The sequence below is a fragment of the Balearica regulorum genome, chromosome 3 (genome assembly GCF_011004875.1).
Source record: "Balearica regulorum gibbericeps isolate bBalReg1 chromosome 3, bBalReg1.pri, whole genome shotgun sequence".
Classification (NCBI taxonomy): Eukaryota; Metazoa; Chordata; class Aves; order Gruiformes; family Gruidae; genus Balearica; species Balearica regulorum.
In genome coordinates, this window is record NC_046186.1 from 65,122,671 (window position 1) to 65,141,946 (window position 19,276).

General features: G+C 43.9%; 1 protein-coding gene across 11 annotated transcripts in view; it reads right to left on the minus strand.

Annotated features, from left to right (window-relative positions):
- NHSL1 (NHS like 1) overlaps positions 1–19,276 on the minus strand; it is a 184,324-nt gene that overhangs the window by 40,625 nt on the left and 124,423 nt on the right. For 10 of the 11 annotated variants that reach the window (XM_075748212.1, XM_075748221.1, XM_075748214.1 and 7 more), the window contains one exon: positions 10,096–10,248. In XM_075748212.1, the coding sequence (XP_075604327.1) occupies positions 10,096–10,248 (153 nt within the window). Of the gene's footprint in view, positions 1–10,095; positions 10,249–12,509; positions 12,942–19,276 lie in introns of those variants that run through there. The other variant, XM_075748218.1, reaches the window with a different exon arrangement.

Below are 19,276 nucleotides of genomic sequence, written 5' to 3' on the forward strand. Positions count from 1 at the left end.
TGTAAATACCCGCAAACCATGTTCCTGCCCAAGTCACAACGACAAACGCTGTCTTATAAGTAGCTTTTAAAAATTTCACCTAAAACCAGACAGACTGTAGTCCAATATACATTTGTCTTGTAAAAGCGAACTTTTAACAATGACCCATTACTTTATAGGCCACACTGCACTTTAGAAATCAAAATATGTACTATATCACTGCTTTTTGTTTTAAAAGAACGTTCTGCTTCAAAGCTGATAAATAACTGCATATCATTTTGATTTACTTCATGCATGTTTTGAATTTGTTTTTCCAGACAACTAAGACCTCCTGAGCTTTTGACAGACAGGCATGTGTGTCAGAAGACCTGGATCCTGACCTGGCATTGCTGCATCCGAGCAAATCACTTTGGGTTAGATCCAGCCACAAACTTCCATCTACAGACAGACACAATCTAAATTTCATGTATGTGCCTCCTGAATTCAGAGCCCAAGCAGGTATCTACACTCTGGCTGCAGCACGCGAGTACACAGCGAGGCACCTCAGGATAAAGCCGACTAAGGAAGAACCTGAGGTGCCTTAACTAGCACTTGCTGCACCAGTAATTACTAATGCTGGGTCCAATGCTACAGGCATCCCTCTCATGAGGGGCAGGAGAATGTAACAGGGATTTCAACATCTTTACTTCTGAGGATGATGTGCTTTTCATCTGACAGTGCTGAAGTTGAAGTATTTTTCACGTAGATGCAAATTTAAATTCTTTAAGGATGAGGTGAGCACAGGATAAATCTCCCAACTTCCTTACAGCATGCTCTGAACACTAGGCAAAAAGGTTGCCACCTGAAACATAACAGCAAGAGTTATGCTTTGTTTGGGACTGGTCATACTGGTGCGTACCGAGACATGCTCTGAGCACACCTACCCAACTGGGACCTCTTCAACGGGCACAGCTGCCTCTCTGCCTGCTTGCAGCGCCGCGGTAAGATGTGGGTGAGATCAGGGTAACTCTGGAGTACGCAGTTAACTGGGGAATTTCAGGGAGGTAACTTTTCAAGACAAAGAGCTTGTTGAGAATGATTATGCCTGGGACCATAATTAAAACAGACATCCTAGTTCAAAGGTCTCTTCGGTTAGTAAAGCAAACTAAAAGTACTGCCTTTCGCTCTGTGCGTCTTTATGAGTCCCTCATTTGTAAACTGGGGATAAAAGTGCACAGCTCTCTTCATGTGGATGAAACAGGCTGTATAAAGGCAGAGCTGTACAAAGGCAATCTTATTTTCAACAAATATCTCATACTAAATATGACTTTTAAAAAGCAGCTCAATTTAAGTCCAATGTAGCATCTATTTTTGTCCCTGGATCTAAATATGAGGCAGACAGCTTGCCTCTACCGCTTTATATTCCTCCCAAAAATTCACTCAGCTTGGATCAAATCCCACTTCCCTTAAATGTATAAATCCGCATATCATCTGCAGAACTTGACTATCACAGAGAGTGCTTCTATATCAAAGCTTTAAAATATGTTGTAAAGCCACAGCAATGATGCACTTGTGTAACAACCCAACTGTAACCAATGCTGACTGCAAAGCAAATTCATGAACTTCAGCTGTGATATATCCAGTGCACTGTTTTGGTCAGACTCCCAGTTTAATGGGTCAGGAATTTCAACAGATGCAGTGCTGTGGCAGGCCAGCTGAAAAAACTTCTGCTCAACAGCTCGATCTAGATGCTTTGGCTAAAACCAGCCTTTGCCAATCCAGCTGCCTTCCCTGTTATTCCCCTCCCTTCCCCCCCCCCCCAAAATGCAATTTTATATTGCTATTTCTAGATCTTTATTTTTATCAGTATGTAGAGAAAAAGATAAGACAAACCTGGAGACAGAGAACAACCGGCAGCAAAGACGCTTCTTCCACAAAGAAGTGCCACATGAAGTGGCAAGTTTTTAACCCACCGGCAAAACTTAATCATTTACTGCAAGGCCTTCTTGTCTGATGAGTAACAAGAAAGGTCTATCAGACTTTTTAAAGACTTTTATGTGTGTTCCCTTTCCTGAAGAAGCAGCCAAGCCCAGCCACACAGGTAGCTTTTAAGGACAAATATTGTGAGGAGTTTCCCAGAAACAAAGATGTCTTGGGGTCCACAGGATGAAGGTAACCCTACGAGACGGCTGGTGGACTCTGCGATGGAGAAGTCTGTGGAATGGATACTTCACAGAAACCTTACCGAAAGCGACCAAACGCATTTATGTTAGGTCTATTCCCTCCAACACAGAAGTGCTCACTGTCTCATTGGGAAGGGTGTCCTCACGTGGTAACTGGACACCCAGCCAGGCTGGGAAACCCACCAGGCTGGAAACCCTTCCAGACCAGCTTCTCCAAGCTGCTTCAGGGCTCAGCCATAGATGCTTGTAGTAGTGCAAGGATGGGGCATGAAAGTGGAACACTCAAGTAGAGCAAGTATGCAGTTAGACTTATTTTCAAGGGTCCAAATCAGATGCAAGTCTTTAAGAAGGATCCAAACTGAAAGGAACTCTGCAATGTGAAAATATCTTTAACAGAGTTAAATCAATACAAACATGTTGATCATTCCTTTCTTTCTTTTCTTGAAGCTTTTAAAAAACAAGTACATTTAATCCCGCCCTTGATTCCCCAGGTGATCTGCATGATTTAGCCATACAGAAAACCTTTCTAATAGCACCAAAATGCAACAGCGATTACAAATTATATTTGTTAACAAGCTGTCACTGGGGAGTGCTCAAAATAATTATCACTGTTTGTCTTGAGTGAATTTAAATTTCTGCAAGTGTGTTATATGCCTACATTTACTGGTGACAAGATGTCTTAGGTTTAACAGTTTATTTGCTTCCTTTTGCATGGTTGATGCTGGCATTAAAATAATTCTCTCCACTTTTTCTCTAGCATTTTTATGGATATTTGTTGTTTCTTAGACAAATGAACACAGCTAATACAAAAATATGACAGGAGTTTTAATTGTTTTTTCTCCTAGGACACTTAATGTTAAACTTAAAGGTATCCAAGATGCTGCAAACAAGCATGTATATTATAACTCCCCAATCTAAGAGAGGAGAAGAAAAGTGAAAAGGGAAACAACTGAAAGTCTGATATTCCTTGTGATGGAAGTTGCTTTACCTAGCACTGAAACAGCTACACCACAGACAGTAACAGTTCAAATTTCTTCTCTCCGCTGAAGGCACAGATCTGAAATGGGGTGAGGTTTGATAATCTTTCAGCTAAATCTTCCTACTGATTCTGACTTGCATGGTAGAGCATTAAGAAAACACATTTACCTGGTTTAAGAAAAAATAGTATCATTAGTATTATTTTGAAACAAATTTTCATCTTCTTTTAGCCCTTTCACTGGAATTGCTTTCACTTATCATGCATATCATGCAGTCAATCTACATATAACCACACTGTATGTTTTTACACTCAGCACTGCACTATAAAACTCAACCTAAAAATAGGGAACCTAAATGCTTCTGAGTAGCTCAATTTTTCAGTATAAGAGCAGCTTTCAAACACGTGCAGTGTAGACTTCTGGCCAATACTCGCTTATAAAAATTCCTTATTAGAAAGGGCAGTTGAGTATGGAACTTGGCCAAAATCATCAACAGATGTACTGTGAATTAATTCAGGAACAGTAAAAAGAGCAGGATACATAGGCAGAACCTCTGGTTCTAACTTGACTATTGAAACTCAAATAATAAGAAATAAGTTGATGATTTTATTTTTATTTTTATTTTACAGCTCCAAGGTCTTTCTGGAACATATGGTCTACCCCTAGCCTTTAATGGTCTTATACTTCATTAAGGTTTCCAGTTGGTTGAGAGCTCACATCTTGCCATCTCTCTGAACCTGAACCAGGCCTATTGTTAATATGAAGTGGTTTCCCCCCCTATTTTGCAGCTCTTTAATGAAACATAAGATTATTTTAAGTCCATAATCTTCTCAGCAGGATTATCGACTAGTGGGGCTGACCCTAATATTGCTCATCTGAACAGTGATCTGGCAGATGCACCAAGAAAACAAAGGCTAAACACATACCTGTCTGGAGGGTCTTGCCGCAAGACATAATAGAGGCTTTATGAGTAACTACTTAAATCCGGTTTTATTTGACAATGCTAACCAGATGTCTTCTGGAAAACAAATCAAGTGTTTCAATCACTGCTGCTTAAATACATTCCTTGAATTTGGCCAACAAAGCTAAACAGAAGCTATAGTCAGCCAAACCCAGCTCTTCTGAAGATGAGATAATAAATGAATCATCGCAGACATTGGAACAACGAGCCCTACATTATGTACATAGCTTGAATCAACACAATTACCCTGGGGGAAAAGAGGCACAAAGTACAGGCAGTTGTGCAGGAAGTCTCCGCAGCTATAGTCTAAAAAGGAGTATCAAAGTCAGCACGCAGACTGTTCCCACTATTTACAGGTACACCTTCCTCAGTATGTATCTGACACCTTGTTACCCACTGGAAAGGACAGCCAGCCCAGGCAGTAACCAGCAGCGTGCGACACAACATCGCCCCTCACCTGCAACGTGAACTGCACAGAGGGAGCAGAGCACCCACGAGGCCCTTCAGGAGCTGGCTATCTCCTGAAAGCCCGATAGCGCTTCGGTCCAGCTGTGCCAGCACTTTAATGCAGTTATTTTGTCCCTTCCCTTTATGCCCGTTGTCTGCCAGCTCACGGACAAATGACAACACACAACAGTGGGGCTCATCCTTCTTCTCCATTTTTTTTTTAAATCAAAAGTGCTCTACACTGCTAATTGCTGGAACTGGAAGATAACTGGCCCTTGGAAATGAGGCTATATATGCCCTTCTCTGCCTCCCATCACTCCAACTTACATCCACATTTGAGAATGTGGGATAGTTCAAAATATAGGGACAATATAGGATAGTTCAAAAAATGCAAAAGCAAAGGAGACTTCAGATACAATAGGAAAATTTTACCTGTTCCTTCACTTCATCATAGTTTGCGAGATTATCTGAGGCCAGTGCATTCCAGACTACTTTAGGCTTTCCTGTTAGGACACTGGACCAACACCTGTGAACACACTGCTGACACTGCAAACCCGTCCAGAATGAAGACAGGCACACTTAGGACACGCTCTAAGCAGTTAAGCAGAGCAACGCTATAGCAGTGCTGTGTCTCCTCCCCATCTTCATGCTTCATGCCTTCTTCCTTGTCATTTTTAGATAATAGTACAGTTAGCAATATGAGGATTAATCTCAATTTACTTTTCTTATCCAAATATTTGCATCATTGCTATATACTACTGCTGTTGTATCTGTGCTCCTGGATGAAGACCACTATACTATAGGAACCTCTTCAGATGATGGTCCTTTAAACACAACCATGTTACAGAGCAACAAGCCAGATGTGTCAGTGCACTGTGTCAGGGACAGGGGCTGTTTTATGGCGCTACCTTCTTGACTCTGGTTGAACACCTGCTCAACCTCTTGGCCTCACGGACCAAAAAAGCTATAGGAAACACTGCAGTATGTGGCACTTGCCCCTTCAGCACAGATAATGATCTGCCTTAAAAAAAGTTAACTACTGCCACTCTGAACAACATTAAACTCATAGCTCTGCTACTGTCCACAGCAGACCCAGCACCCAGTAGACATGGCTTGACCTGTTTAGTCTCATGTCAGCCTTGGAGCAGAGCACACCGTGCAAGGGGTTAGGATTCACTGGGGATCCTGACCCCATGCAGAGCCTTAGCTCTTCCTCCCCATCTGTCTTCTCCATCTCCCATTTTCACGACTCCCTGGGAAGAAACACTGACATAGAGCACAGAGTCACACAAACTTCCTCAAGGGTCAATACTGTTTTGTTTCCATCTGAGCATGTGTATGCTGGAAACAAGGTGACCATGAAAACATGAGGAAGGGGCCACTTAAGACCAGGCCAGTCACAGCAGCTCAGCCCCAAGGGCAGGGAAGCAGGTGCCTTGGATGGCACATGTTTGACATCCAACATGTCACCCCACCTGCTCCACTGGGAAGGTCCAGGCTGCTTCCCCAGAGAAAGGGAGAATGTGTTCTATCCAGTGCAAACAAAACATTATAATAATGGCACCTACCAGCCCAACCAAAGAACTACATCATTTTGTAAAACTTTAAATCCTATTGCAATGGTACCATGATTATGAAGTGCAACTGAATTTGCTCTTCTGCTCTAGCCACCAGATTAAGCCAAATGAGTTTTCATTTAAAACTTAAACATGTTCAAGCCACTGATTTCAGTCAATGACAACTTTAGATTTTAATATAAGTTACATAAAGCCACTTCAGTTCTCGAGAACAGGTACACTGTGCATCACAAACTTTCCAGTTGTCAAGTGCTTTATTTTCTAATTCAGATTACTGGGAAATACTGGTTTTTAAAACTTCAGGTGACATCTGAGCACCTGCATGCCTAAAGAAGGATAAATAGCTTTACCGCCATTATGAATAAATTTGAATACAAGATCTCACCATTTATACTTGAAAGTAGATTCGTAAAAGAAAAGCACAGCATTTTCCCTTGATTTCAAAAGGATAAAGGTCTAGTTCATAAGTACAAAAATCTAAAAAATCTCCCCATGCAACATCTACTATCACATGCTGCATCCACTTCTACAGTGTGATAAGCACTGGACGTTTCAATATATAATATACAAAGTAAAATAATCAACTGCACAAAAAAAATAAGGAAAAATCTCCTCCTCCAAACACAACACTGCTTCTTGCAAAGGTATGCAGAGCACGCAGAGATCACCAGGCAGAGTACTTGATTTATCTTAAGACAGGTTAGGTATCATACATTTTCATATCTCTATCCCTAACTTTTTATTCTTAAACCAATTTAAGCATAAGAAGCAACAATAGCTTTTCTGCTCCTTAAGTGGTGCTTGAAAGTTTATTCTAGACATTCCTATTCCTATCTATTTCCTAGGTTTTTTTAGCTAGACCCATGCTGTCAAAAATTTGCTGAGCTGTTAAAATTGTACCAGAATAAAGAGGTTTGACCTTGCAGTATCTTAAAAGCTAGTCAGAATTTTATCTAGTTAGTATTAGATGGATGAAAATGCCTTGATAGAAAGGAATACCTTGCTTGAATTATTTTGAAAGATTTGATGCACTCTTTACAGTGGTTTAAATGACTGTTGTGCTGTGTGTGAATTGTTGTTACCTCAGTTTTATACTTACTTTTCTCATTCACTGGGGCAGCAATGAATGCAATAACAAATTAATAGTCTGCCATCAATTTGCTATGTACTAGCAGCTTCAGATCTCATAAGCTGAACAAGAACAGGACTGGAGAACTTTCAGACAGGTGTGTTTTAATGGTCTGAACTATAGCTACTAGTTTAGCCCTCAGGTCCACATTATCAGGTTAGATGGTACCACCAGAGGTTATCTCTTCCTTCACTACCTCCTCTAAAGGTAGGATCAAATACGCACAAATGATTTCTGAGTGGTGTTTCTCTCACCTGTTCTTAAAAACCTCCAATAATTTCACAGCCCCAAAAATTTATTTAAGTGCTTCAGTAGCCTTACTGTGAGGAAGCTTCCCCTCTTATCAAACCTAAATATTTCTCGCTGCGTACATGTCCACTACTTCATCTCTGACTTACCACAAAAAAAAAAATTTTGCTTTTGTTCTACTCCTTTCCAGTTTGTGCAAATGCTTTCCAGAGAACATAGGGGTTCATCACCATGGAATGTGGTGTACCTTGTCGCCCAGCAGTGTTCACCCCCCACCATCCTGGCGGCACAATAGGTCACATAAACCTGTTCTACTGCCCCATGCTTCACCTCAACCAACGCATTTGAAACAGCAAAAAGATATCAAAATGCAAGCTTCATCATGAGGCCAAGAAATGTAGAATAAAGTTTCCCTAATACCCCATTGGTGCTTCTCATGAGGCTACTTTTCCTCAAGGTCTTCCACGCTATAATCACATAGCACTAGGCAATTTGCTCCCTATCCATTAAGAAGTTTTGGAAAAATCTTTTTGAAAGCAGCCGGTGGAAAAGTAGTTCAGCAACTGCCACAATCACGTCACAATTTCTGCAGCACTTTTACACTGAATGAAACTCAGCTCTCGCTACACAACTTTTAACCCGATCTGCCCAATGTGATCAGAAGTATCATCATCTTCATGATTTCACAGTGATGGCTGAAGCAGCAGCAGGGTAAAACTGATAAAACTTTAGTCAGTGCCTCTCTTACTACTCAGAGCCCCTACAGGCAAGAATGGAATTACTGAAAATGGTGTTAAATTCATGCCGTAGCTACTCAGGACAGCTACAGGCCACAGCAAGGCGTTATTTATTCCCTGCTCTTAGGGAATAAACACGGCCTAGGGAAAGAGTTTGAGGTAAAAATCAAGAAACAAACAGATAGCAGAGTTTTGTTGACTATGTCAGCAGCCTGAGCTCTGGTGAAAGCATCACTGTTTCTTCTCTCTCTCTCAGTTACTACCCTGAAAGCATGAAACTGAAATTCACTTCATTACCAAGGAGTCCCACGTTATGTGCACAAGCCAGTTTAACACAAATGGCTAACTGGTAAGTTGCAGTAGTACTGAATAGCTTTTGGTTTACAAAGAGAAGCAGCTCTAGAGAAAAATCTCAGCAGACTGAAATAACTTCAGATGTGTAAGCTGGGGGAAGCAGCATATATTACTTAATTTCACACAGATATATTAGATATAAATTTATGGACATAGAAGATGAAACTGCAGTAGATACATTTCTGACAAAACACAAGAAGATCAGAGCAGCATTTTAGCCTGTGCAGTTTTCTTTGATAACAGTCCCAAACAGAGAACAGAAAAATACAAGAATGAGTAGTTAAAGTTTATGAAAAGCTAACCACAAGCAGTATTCTTTTTAATCTAAAGCAGGCAAATATTTTTATTTTGTGAAGAACTGGTAAGCGTGCCTGCAAGAGAACAGTAAACATTTCAAGGCTAAAGGGCTGCGCAAATGCATTAATCCAATAATAAGTATAGAGGACACCCAGGCTATCTGCTGAGCCATGTGTGAGCTAATAACACCGTCTGTCAAGACTTCCTTATTAAATGATAACAAAAGGCACCTAGTAAGAGATGGTGAAAATCAATTAACTAGAGAAACGGGAAGAGAAATAATACACGGCAGCCAAACACTTCTCTATTCAGACATAGAAAATGAAGCTTTCTGCACATTTAAAAAGCAGAAATGTCATGTTAAACAAACAAAAATTACAGTGCTCTTTTCAATCAGGTTAGGTCTGTAAGGTATCAAGTACCTGCAGTTCCTGCTGAAACAAAAAGGGACTTGAAGTGAGTTGTAACCCCCTTTGTTAAACAGCCAATGTAAAGAACAATCTAGGTTAACCATTTCCAGAACACAGACATTAAGCTGTAATTGTAAACTTTACTTCTGGCCCTGGGACAGATGTTCTGCAGCACTCTCAGCTGGCTGCCTGCTTCTGTCCTCGTGGCTACACTAACACAACCCAACGCCTCCCATGCCAGATGGTAGGGGTACACCCCCAGTGAAGGTATTATGGGTAAAAATTGGTCCTTAAAATAAAAAAAAACCACCACCGCATCCTTCTGCAAGAAAGCACTTTCACTACTAGGAGAGTCCTGTTCCCATTTTCCCTTCTCTGCCCTCAATGCCTTTTCCGACTTCTCACAAACAGCCACATCCCTGGAAATGACACTGTAAAACAACAAAAGAAATCACCAAATGAAACACCTCCTATACTAAAGTATAAATGGAGTAACTCAGGACTTACTGAAATTGAAGGTACCATTTTAGAAACACTTCAAAGGCTAAATGGAAACAGCCAAAAGACACCAGGCTTTCCCCTTTTCCATTCTAGAGTGCTCTGCCAGGTAACGCATTTCCTTGCTTCCTGATAGCAAAAGCATTTTCCCCCTTCTCTGCATTTGAGTAGGTAAACCCCACTCAATGTTCTCGATGTGCTGCAGGCAGAAGAACAAGTAAGTTTCTTCCAAAGCCTGCAATTTGGATACATTTGCAAAGACTGTGGCAAAAACTACTGTTCCTTTAGGACCCATCAGTGTCAGCAGCAGCATCTTACCTCTCAGTACTGACTTGAGGTTCAGCTTGGCTTGTCGGTGCAGGTCCTCCACACAAGGTGGTCTTGAGGAGGGCAGGAACACATTTTCCTGCTGGTGCCACGGAGCAGTGTAGTGCACGGTCCATCTACTCTCTTCATCTAAGTTGGAAACAGCTGCAGAGAGACAGTAAGAAAATTAAATGCTATTGTAGATAGCTAGATCATAAACCCCCACACGTAAGTTTGTCACACATCATCTTAAAACAAAGATTGTTTGCCACTGTATTCCCATCAAAACACTCTCTAGAACCTCACTTCCACAACAGTTAAAAACCCTCATCTCATTTCTGAATTTAAATTTATTCTCCTGCGTTATGTAGGAAACATCTTTCCCTCTTCCCATGTTTATATGTGCTGTTGTATTTACTGTGAACTTGCAACTCTGTTTCCCCCCCTCTAGCTCCCAGTTTCCACAAACAAAATCAGTTTCCCCATCCCCAGATCCCTCCAGGTGCAGCGCATTGCAGGATGAGCTTCCTCTTGCTCGAGGGTGACCCTGGGAATATGACAGTTGCCATGAGAGATTACGACAGGCTCATTTGTATCGGGAAATAACCTTCTCTGACCGCATGCCTGCTCAAACCAGAACAAAAATACCAGCGAGGCCAACAAATTAGCTACTTTCCATTGCCACGAGCAGAAAGCAGATTTGGACAACAGCAACTCCCTAGGCAAATACTGTTCAGAGGACATCAGCACTGAAGAGGGATTGCGCTGGCCACCTCCTCTCAGCCACGTGAAAATAAAATACTGACATTGCTCAAGTTCAAAGTTCCCTACAGACAGTCTAGTAATGAATCAGCCAAAGCACATAATGCTAAGATCTGTTTATCATTTATGTTTCCCGAGAGACAGCCATTACCTTTTGTTTAAAGTTTATCATCAATAAAAACTTCTACAGTTGAACGGCCTTATCCCTCCACCCTGTAATAACAGGAAAAGAGCAGTTGGGGGTCAGATTTTATGATCCCCCAGGCACCCTTCGGCCTTCAGCCAGCATGTTGTACATCCTTGCTTTTAGCTCTCCAAAGCAGAAAAAGCCACTGGAGCCACACTGCCTCCCAAGCACCTGCCACCCTGGCCTCGCTACCAGCTCCGCATCTCCCCTTCGCTGCCCTTGCTGCCCGGGCACCGCTCCCCGCAGCATCGCTTTGGCAAGTTTGTCCGATGCCTGTGTGGTAGCAGAGGAAGTGTGTAAACTGAGAAGCAAAACAAAGGCAACATCCTCCTGCCATCTGAAAAATGACTCTTTCCCTAACACCACTGTCCATCTGCCAGGATCATTTCAGACAGAAATAATCTGTACTTATTAAAGAAAATAAGCTACGCCTTTCGCTTCAAAACCTATCTATAGCCTAATGCTCAATGCCTGTTCTGTCCTGAAAGGACTTGGGGCAGGGGGAGGTTCTTAACTGCCTTTCCTCACTTATTTTAAATTAGTATCAGACCTCGAAAAAGGTTTTTGAATACTTTCGATTGGTCTCTTCATTTCTGAGATGGCTTGGTCCTGCATCCCCTCCCCCCTCCCGCAGACATACTGGCTGCAACAAGGCAGATACACCCTCAGTCTGTGCCAGCTCTTCCTGTCCTTGCTAATTAGAGGTCAAACGTAAATCACAACAAACTGACAAGTCACCACCTACCTGGTTACAGCATCAATCATCCCGATACTACAGAAAAAGTGATAGGTACAGTCAATAACCTGCTTGAAAAGCACCCCTTGCCATCCCCTGGGTGAGCGGGTGGGTGGGAAGGGGAGTAAGGCTGGGCGAGGAAGAGGAGGAGGGAAACACCAGCCTCCAGCCCACTGGCTGCAGTCTGGCCACACCAAAATCAGAGTTTACTGTTCATCAGAGCAATGGTCATCAAAACTAGTTGACAGAAGTGCTGCATATATTTGCAAACTAGTCTCTCTTGCACAATTTGTCTGTCTTCATGAATTAAACGGAGAAGCGCGACTTTAAAAGCCATACTGAAACTAGAGCATCTTTAAAAAACGTAAGTTGGCTCAGAACGAGCCTTATAGCTAAAAGCCCATGGGTACACATGCTCTCAGCAGCTGCACAGGCAGAGGTAGATGTCGGACAGACGCTGGGAGGATGCCCCAGCGCACAGCGAGACACCTGTGCCGGGGACTCAGCCTTGTCACAGACCTGCTTCACACGGAGAAGTCTGGCTCCTTCAAAACCACCACGACCAAGGACTTCAAAAGCAACACGGTATCCCAAAATATTATCAAATATTCAATGGAGATGAGAGTGAGATAAACTTAAAAAGAGGCGTCAGGAAAGCAGGAGCAAAACTGAGGGGAATTGCACTTTCCTGCAGGACTCGGCTGCCTCCCCAAAGGACAGCGAACATGCACAACTACTTACTCTTTCTCTTGAAAAGTTTCATGAGAGATTTAAGCTTTGTGTTGATGAAAACCACCATTTTCAAGGTGTTGAACTGCGATCCTGGAGTTTAAATCCCATAAAAAGGAGGAGCTGCAGGAAAGCGACTGTTTTCCAGAGCGAGCCTGTCCAAACTCCGTACACCAAATTTCTCTTCTCCAGGCTTCTCCCCTCCGCCTTTCTTCCCTGAAATCACAACTTTCAATCTGCCTAGATCTTCCTGATGCACGAAATAATTTACAATTCTTTAGCCTCAACTTCTCCTCCTCACATGTAACCTTGTGGGCTCAAAACAGCCAGCTTCAACACGCAAAACAGGAGGAGGAGGGGGGAAAAAAAAAGTTAATTGTTATTCACGTTTGCACAGGACCGAAAATCAGCTTCCTTGCTGCCCGTGCATTTACTACTCAGTTCTTCTCATCCTTTCCTCCGCTCTCCAAGTTCGGCTACTCCAGAAAGACCGAGTTCGCAGGTGATTTCTCTCCTTCCCGCCGCTCCAGCCGGCTCTGAGGAGCGGAGCAGAGGGCGATGCCGGCACCTTCCCCCGCGCCCTTTGCACCTCCCCGGTGCCCGCCGGCGGGCGGAGGTGGGCAGTGCCCCGCCGGCCCCCGCGCCCCGCTGCCCCCGTCCCCAGCCGCTGCCCGGCAGCCTCCTTCCAGTTGCAAATGAGAGTTGCATTTTCGTGCAAATCAGGATGCCCTGCTTTCCCACCGCTCCCAGCCTTCCTCCCTTCTCTCCCCCCCGCCTTTTTTTTTACCCTCTCGCTCCCACTTTATTAAAGACCCAAGAGCTGCGTTTTAGTTGGCTGCAACGTGCAGCCTCGCTCTGCCTTGCCTGCCCTTCCAGAGCCACTGCTCCCCCCGTAGTCATTGCCATTGCCTGGGACATCAGCCCACTAATTTTACATATTGAATTTCATTCAGTAATACTCCTAATTTATTCTTATTAGCGTCATCTCAGACCAGATACATGGAAAACAAAATCGAGTTATTTCTGGCTAACAGAGAACCTGTTATTCATCAAATGAAACTTGTGCACAGACATGAAATAGCCCAGCTTTTTGAGATGCTCATTATATCCTCATGCCTTAAAAAAAATATACATCTGTACAGAGGTCCAGAGCCATCGTTCCTAGGAATGAACTGCAATTTTGCAGAAGTTAAAGAGAAAACGCTAAGCACCAAATCAATGTGCTCAGCAGGGCATGCCCTTCGCACAATGTTCAGGCTCAAGAAGCAAGCCCTCCCTCACAAAGCAAGCTTAGGAAACCCCCTCTGGTTAACAATGAAAAGGATTTTTTCCTCAGGAAAAAGAAAAATGCCAGCAGCAGGGGGCTCAGACTGACCCCAAAGCTGCAGCAGGATCCGGCCTCTGGAGCACAGCATGTAAAAAGCAGATGCTCCACAGGAACTTCGCTCCAAGTTTCACCAAACGGCTGAGACTCAGCACTGCGCAGAACAGACCATAAACAAAGCACCTCCATCGTTGTCTGAACACGCAATTATCAGCGTTTTATCAGTATTTTCCAAACCCAGAGATTTTGCAATTACAATACAGGTTTGACACCAAACCCGCCATTTGCAGCAGATCTCTCCAGCAGCTGCTGATCCAAGAGCCATTTTGACTGGCTCACCTCTGCGGAAGGGACAAACAGTGGGGAAGGCACCTCTGCTTTTGCATTTTGCACCATACACAAAAAACGACCCTGGCATCAAACTCTGGTAATAAGATAACTATTTAGTGTTGTTTTTTTAAAAAAATCACATACACAATAATACCCCCATTAGGAATTTGCCATCAGCCATACATCCTTAAAACGACTTCAAATGCACGCTTGCTGGACACACTCTGGAGGCAAGTGCAGAATGACTCCATTTCTAACTCCAGCAGCGTTGCCATCCGAGAGCAAACCCAGAAGGTGGTAACTCCTTTTATAATGTGGTGGTCATCTTTCTTAGGATGTAGGAGGTGCCTCTGTAAGTGGGAAGGAGAGCTACCATGCATTTGCACAGGGGAAGGTGAGTTTCAAGCCAGCGTGTGAGGGAGACTGGGCTACCGGAAGTGGGAAAGATTCTTACCGAGGCCTTTATGGCACCTCACAGAGGCCTGCAAGCCCTGGGAAGCAAGACTTTGTTCCCTTTTCGTAGTCAAGCCCCTGTGTATCAACGTGATCCTGGGTACTTTGGACGGCTCAGGGAACCAACCCTTCACCATTTTGCCGTGGGCTGCAAGGTGTGCCCAGTTCAGTGTTGCTCTTTGTTACTGGATCCTCAACTCACCCCGAAGCATTTCTCCCGCCCAAGAAGAAGCACTTGATCACTGTGCTCAAGCGCTATCTCCAGCATAGAGGCAGCTATTCAAACCCAGTAACAAGCAATGCAGAAGATGATGCCTGCCTTTCATCCTCATCCCCCTCGCTTCCACCTTCCCTCAGGTCATGCTGATAAAGAGGTCAAACATCAAAAATAGCTATCATGAGGGGATACCCCAAAGGAAAAACAAGTTGGCTACTTGTATCTGCATCTCTCAGACTCTTCTCTAGGTCAACAACGACCAAAAACTCTTGCCCCACTTGAGACAAACCCATTCACTTCTATGAAATTCAGCATGCTGTCTCAATCCAGCTTTTTAAAAATGCTTTTCCTGTCACAAGAAACTGCCACCGCAACTGGCCTCTTAACAGCAGTTCTTTTAGAGCTGAAAGCATTTTGCACCATACACAAAAATGTGCAGCCTGCCTCACTACATTGAGAAGAGAAGGAAAAGATGGGGCAGTTTGAGAAAATGTATAGTGTAGTCACTACACAAACAGATAAAGGACTTTAGCCTCCAACGTTGCCAATCCAGCAGACAAAACCACAAAAATGCCCACCAAAAAATGACAAACGACAAAAAAAAAAAAAAAAAAATTTAGAAGTTTGTTAAAGCTGGGCAAACCCAGCAAGACTGGTAAGTGTGCACACACTGTGACATCAGTGCTTTAAAAGCAAATGACTCAGAGACAGGTAGCAAACTGGGAGACCTTGTTCTGCAGCACACCTCCTACTTCACCTTGGGCAAGTTAATATTAACCCACCATCTCAGTTCCCACATCCTTATAAGCAGGGATCACATTCACTTGCCACTGCACAAGGATACTATCACAAGGAATATAGAAATACAGAGATGATCTTCAGCAAATGCTAATTCTCACTTTATACCGGATGGGATTGTTAACTTAGGTTACAAAGTTTGGCCCAGAAGAAATTCCTTCCTAACTAACAAGTCAGAGAAAGACTCAAAGAAAATCAGAGGCACAAGATGCAGTGCTAAACAACACGCTCAAAATCATGAATGTGTAATACACTCATTAGCAAAACTGTCTTTTTTTAGTTCACGTTATAATAGTTTTTAGTCCCTGAGTGGCTAAACTGATTTTAATTTCTAGTAGAGGCCATGTACACCCAGACGAGAAGTGAACACGAGTGGCTGCTTGTGGATGGCATGCCTGAAGCACCGCAGCCATTCCTTCACTCCCCTCTTTAGAGGGGCTTTCCAGCTGACCTGCTCTGCGACAGCCATCTGGGACACCCACCCCTCCACATTCACGGCAATGTCAAACATCGGCGCCTGTGAAACAATCTGGAAATACTCGGCTTCCATGGAAATATTTCAAGCCAGCCCCTGGGGGAGGGGGGCTCTCCTGTCCAGCCCCCATTCACAACCCAATAACCTGAACCTTGCACTGGTGCACCCAATCCATTGAAGAAGGCAAATATAAAAAGGCAAATGTTGAAAAGGGATGTACTTCAGATGTTCGTAACCACAGCCGGAGCAGCTGCCCAGCGGCAGCCCCGGCAGCAGCTGTCCATCAGGGACACTAAGGAATCGGTGAGAACTGTTCTCCTTCCTACTGCCACTCATCAGCCTATGCACACGTGCAGTACGAAATTTAGGAAGTACCAAGTTAAAAAACCCACAAGGACAGTTAAAGCAACCCATTCCTGCTCCCTCCCACAAATGAAGACAAATTATACCACTTATTTTCATGAAGGAAAGGTAAACTCAACACACATATCAATTTCATTAAAGGAACAATGCATCCAATTACTAACACGTCTCATCATCTCAAAACCTAAACTTTAAGTTGTAAGCTGTAGCAACTTTATTCCGACACTGGAAAAATCCTCCATTAAAGAACTGCATAGTGTTGATGACATTTTAAGAGGAAAGAAAAAGTAAAACCATACAACTCAGCTGGGAACTGTACGAGAGCTCTTCCAGTGGGAGTCTGTTCAATAAGCAAAAGGGAAAGTAGAAACGTTGGCAAGCAGATGTACTCAAAACAATCAAATCGATGCCTCAGCTTTTTACAGACACGTCAGTCACTCGCTCGAAATAAGTTTCCACTGTGCCACCCTCCAGCATCATGGGGATGTGGGGGGAAGAAGCTGTTGGAGAGCAGTTGTTTACAGCACGTCTGCAAGGATGGGTCCATGTAGGACGGGATTGCTCTTTGCCACCTCACCCCCTCTGTGCAGCTGCGGTGTCCGGAGGGGAGCAGCCACAGGACTGACCCCCCCGAGCACCCCTCCCCAGGCTGTGCAGAGGCACCCGTGCCTGCGGGGCGAGCCTGAACCCGGGGAGGGTTATAAACCCCTTCCTGCAGGCCACAAGGCTCCTGCCTGGCTCAGACCAACACCACCCGGCCTTGAGAGCTCCCCGTTTACTTCTGTCACTAAGAAACATCAAGCACCTGAGATAAGAAATGCCAAATGTCTCAAGTGTTTTCAAAACTTGCGCCCAAGTTTTATGCCTGTTCTGGCCACCTTCACCCATGCCATCCAGCACTTGCTGGTGCTTAAAGGGAGTCGAAGCCACCCCTGCAAACCACAGGAGTCAATAATTTATGGTCAGAAGAGGTTTCTCGCTCCCTCCCTCCAGAGCCCGTCCTGACGGGCCCTCTCCCGGCATCTTTCAGGAGAACAAAAGTGCTCCCTCCACAAAGGCAGTCCCAGGCGGCACCGCATTCAGCTGCCCTCCTGTCTCCAGCTCAGCTCGCTCACAATGGCCTCTTTCAAGGCAACCTCAGCCTTGGTGAAGCGCGATACTTCCCCGGCTACTGAGAAATTACAATTCATTAAACCTGGGATCAGGAGGAAGAGGAGGAGGAGAATGCACGGGGGAGAGGGAACAAAGGAGAAAAAGTATTTCATCCTAAAGCTACCACAACAAAAAGCCAAGAAGGACCCGTGCCCCAGCGAACTGGCAGGGGAGCCGGGCGCTGAGCCTGTCTCAGCGCAGGCAATTAGGGAGCAGGTATTGCTTTAAAGAGGGTACCCCGGCAGCGCCCTCCTTTATTCCTCCTCGCAAGGGATTATGGCTGCAGGCTCCGAGAAAGGGGCTGCCCGGGGCGGGGGGGGGGGAGCAGGGGGAAGAGGGAAGAAGATGAGAAGGAGAAGCAGCACAACCTAAGCCAGAGAGGGCAGAAAAGCAGCAGACTGATTGATCTGATGATCCTATTTAGGTCACAGCACAATAAAGCTAATTCATTCCTTTGACAATTCAAAACATCTTTCCACAGGATCGTCTATCATGCAAACACATCACCAGAGAGAAAAGGGAGCGTTTGGGCAGGGCTGCCGGCAGACAAAGCAGCAGTTTCTTTTGGTTAGAGCATCTCCCCACACACTGTAACTGCAGGCAGGCGAACAGAAAGCATTTAGCGAATGTGCAGGCGAACAGAAAACATTTGGTGAATGTGCACGTTTGTTTCATGGTTTTGTTTTAAATTTTCGGGCACAATCCTTTTTCCTTTGGCTGTTCCTGAACCCCAGCTAGGGCAACATCATCTCCCAGAAGGGTACTTTTCTCTCTCCTTGGGAAGATCCTTTTAAAATTCCATTAGGAAATATTCTCATTTTAAACTCCAAATCCACCTTAATGCTTCTATGCTACAGCTTATCCTGAAGAACCGATCAAAAATGGCTACAGCAAATAAGTTAGTCTTTGCAAAATCTTGACTCTTATTTGCCCTGATAATGCACCATAGAGAAGATGCTTCTCTTCTAAATTAGTGATGGAAAAAATACCAGGCAGACATGTTTGCCTAAGTCTTCTCATTGATTCATCCTGTAGGACTCGGAGAAAACCCAACAAAATCAGACTGCAAGAATGCCATTTCTGAACTTTGGTCCCACACTGTCTCCCCGTTCAGCCTGTAATTCCATCTTTGGCAGCTGTGCACTTGTGGATCCACACTAATATCCAACAGACATCTTCAGCTAATCTCAGTCTGCATTCTCCTTACAGGTGTCCCAAAAGGAACATGCTCCCCACTCATTTCACTTATTTGAAGGTCATAGAAAGAATTCTTGTAGCGTATCTCCCTCTCCCCACCCAACATTGCTCTTTGGGATACTTTTATTTGTATATGGATTATCCTGGTTTAAAGGAGTTTGCAAATTCTTTTTTTTTTTTTCCTTCTTTTTGCTGACTCTTAAAAAACTCCGTGTGAGTCGCATTTAAGCTTGGAGACACCCTGTCTTAAAAATAGTCCAGTACATCCTCTAGTTGCCTAAGAACTTTGCAATCCAGAAATGAAAAAAATTAAACTCCTTGGAAAATACCAACCTTCATGCGATCATATAGCGGCTCAGGCCAAAATCCAGCACCAAGGGCTCGCTCACTCACACAGCAACTTGAAAAAAAAGTTGTGTTTCTTAGTCAGAAACTTTCAAAAACTTCCCCTGAAAAGATTATCTGCACAA